Below are 3,270 nucleotides of genomic sequence, written 5' to 3' on the forward strand. Positions count from 1 at the left end.
GTTAGTTCAGTTCCACAGATAATATGGTTGTGTGAATGTGACCTTTTTTAAAACACTATGTTAGTTCAGTTCCACAGATAATATGGTTGTGTGAATGTGACTTTTTTTAAACACTATGTTAGTTCAGTTCCACAGATAATATGGTTATCTGAACGTTACCTTTTTTTAAACACTATGTTAGTTCAGTTCCACAGATAATATGGTTGTGTGAATGTTACCTTTTTTTAAACACTATGTTAGTTCAGTTCTACAGATAATATGGTTGTGTGAATGTGACCTTTTTTAAACACTACATTAGTTCAGTTCCACAGATAATATGTTTGTGTGAATGTTACCTTTTTTTAAACACTACGTTAGTTCAGTTCCACAGATAATATGATTGTGTGAATGTTACCTTTTTTTAAACACTACGTTAGTTCAGTTCCACAGATAATATGGTTGTGTGAATGTTACTTTTTTAAACACTGCATTAGTTCAGTTCCACACGTAGTGTTTAAAAAAGGTCACATTCACACAACCATATTATCTGTGGAACTGAACTAACATAGTGTTTAAAAAAGGTACATTCACACGACCATATTATCGTGTTTTATGTATCTGCCTTGAGAAATAATGCTTCTGAGACTAAATTTTTTATAGTCTGTGTGTACTGTGTAGTTCTGATTGATCACTTTTGTTGTGATTTAAACCTTTGTCTTTCTTTGCTTTTTCTGGCCTTTACGATGTGCTGAGTACTTGTTCAAAAACACTATATAATGGAATTTTTAATCTTAGAATTATTGATAGGGCCCACCAGTTTTTAAACACAGACTCCCGAACTAATTAAACGGAATATTGCTTATGAGTCATGACTTTGAGTACAGGTTCCATAATAACATAGAAGTCCCATAAATGCACTGTAAGTTTTAAATTTACTGTATATTTTCATAGAAAATGAATAATTTTAATCTTGTGTTTTGGTTAGCTCTACTCTGAGCCTTGTAATAGGCAAAGGCATAAAATTACACAGTAATATATATGGACAGTGAAAGATATAAAAAATAAGTCTGGAATTTGAAGGCTAATAATTGTTGGCTTGGGATGAAACGAATACTTGTCATACTGTATAATCTATTCAAGCACATAATCCCAGATATTAATTCACTCAGTTTTTCAGTTTACCATCATCAATTTTTTGTGTGTATTTACTTTTATTATTGAAATAAGAAAGACTGCTCGATCTGATAAAGAGGAAAGTTGTTTGTCTTCCAGGGGAAAATATTAACGGCAGATTTATATTTTAGGGTGTTACTGACACTGAGAAAGGAATAATGTTTTCATCTCCTGGTAGCAGAAAGGACAGCCGTAAAGTTATAGCAGTGTGTAGAGGTGGGTTTTTTTTTACAAAGTACCAGTATTTGTTTTTAATTTCTTACAAGTTTTCTCAATTGGATGTACCACATAACTTTACATATTTTATTTCCCTGTCACAATTGGTATGTAGAAAAATAGATATCATCAGAGATGCTTTTGGGGTCTCATTGGGTGGGTGCAAGTAGATATTTTGGGGCTTCTGGATGCTGTGATAATTTGTCAGTTAGTGAAATAACTCGGCAGACATAGATAGAAATATACAGCTGCATTTTGAACTGCTTAACATTCAATAATTTTGTAAATTTATTTATAATTGTTAATTAGAATTTTGGGAGTTCCTTGATAATTGCCAGATGGGCAGATGTCCTCCCCCCACAAGCACTGTCCCTGTCTATCATAATTCTCATGAATAAGAAGAGTTTAATATTTAATTGAAAACATGGTCACTTTTTATAGAATAATATAAACGAAATGCAAAGAAACCCTCACATTCATCTTATTTATTGTTTTTATTATAATTTTTTTACAGTTCTTTTTAAAATTTAACAATACTCTGTAGTTTTATTGCAACAATCTTACATTCTTTGTGTAAAATTTCAACTTAGAATCTCTAAGCTTATAAAAAAAAAATCAACCCAAAACGAAACAAGGAAACAAAATTTCAGTTAATGCTAGCCATGAATTAATTTGTATATACCTTCCAGATGGGACTCGTCAGATGATTATGCTATGTTTTCTACATTAAAACAGTAATTATACTAATTATAATTGATATTGTACGTCTTGCTAGGTTCAAATGATTTTATACGTCTTCCAGATGTAAATGGTTTCCGCAGCAAAACCTTTCCTGGAACACACATATACTACGAACCTCCTTATGAATTTGATATAGATAGTGAACTGTTTAACATCTCTGGCAGCAAGCCTGTTCACTCTCGACAATCCTGTAGAGTGTGTTCCACTCTATTTCAAGACGTGACCTTGTCTACAACAAACTATCAGCCCGCTGGTCACTATGGCTACTCAGTCAGGATTCCCCAGACCACCGTATCAAATGAGAAATTACCCACTAAGCAAAATGTTCAAGAAAATAAATGCACAAGTAATTACTCGGCTAAAGATGATGGCATTTGTGACGGCAAGTGTGGTAATATTATGTGCAGCTTGAAGGTTGACTCTAGTCCAGAATGGCCACCCGATACATCTACTGGTCCTCCTCCAGTGACGGCAATAAGCAGTGGGGTTTGTGAAAGTGTAGGAAAGAATCAGTGTTGTTATACTTCTGCTCATGCTTGCACTGCCATGTCCCAGCCATCTAGTGGCTCCTACAGTAGTCGTTTCAGCAACACTTCTTGTTGCAGTTCTTGCTGTCCTCAGAGTTTCACTGACACTGATCAGCCAGCTAAAGGACCTGAGTGTGGACAGCACTCGGCAACGGTCAAGATGGAATCTTTAGCAGATTATGCATCTTCACCAGTTTCGGATCAGAGTAAAAATGATCAACCCGGACAGCTGGGAAGTCCATTAGTAAGTGTAATATCTTATTATGTGCACGTTTGCCTTACACTTCACTGTTACCTTCAGTTCGACAACTTAACTTGAGAGTTTTTAAATTTTCTTTATGGCCTAAAAATAATATGTATATTAGTTATTCAAGTTTCAGCTGTTCTTATGTGTGTTCATTCTAACATAACAAATGCACTGTCTCCTATGTTTTTTATGTTGTGACATAGAGTGTTTACAGTTACTTTTTATGATGAGGATTGGTATATCAGACAACTTTAAAAAAAAAAAGTAAGAAATTATTGACCTCACAGAGCTTATAAGTTTTGTTATTACCTTAGTTGTACAGTTTAAAAAAACTGTACAAGAAAGCATTTATGAGAAGCATTTTGGACTCAACAAAAGTTATCAATC

At 33.9% G+C, this 3,270-nt stretch overlaps 1 protein-coding gene across 1 annotated transcript in view; it reads left to right on the top strand.

Moving 5' to 3' along the window:
• LOC106461456 overlaps nucleotides 1-3,270 on the top strand; it is an 89,319-nt gene that overhangs the window by 78,750 nt on the left and 7,299 nt on the right. The window contains exons 8-9 of the mRNA XM_013921278.2: nucleotides 1,284-1,368; nucleotides 2,171-2,880. Coding sequence (XP_013776732.1) covers nucleotides 1,284-1,368; nucleotides 2,171-2,880 — 795 coding nt within the window. The remainder of the gene's footprint in view (nucleotides 1-1,283; nucleotides 1,369-2,170; nucleotides 2,881-3,270) is intronic.

Source organism: Limulus polyphemus, unplaced genomic scaffold (genome assembly GCF_000517525.1).
Source record: "Limulus polyphemus unplaced genomic scaffold, Limulus_polyphemus-2.1.2 Scaffold964, whole genome shotgun sequence".
Classification (NCBI taxonomy): Eukaryota; Metazoa; Arthropoda; class Merostomata; order Xiphosura; family Limulidae; genus Limulus; species Limulus polyphemus.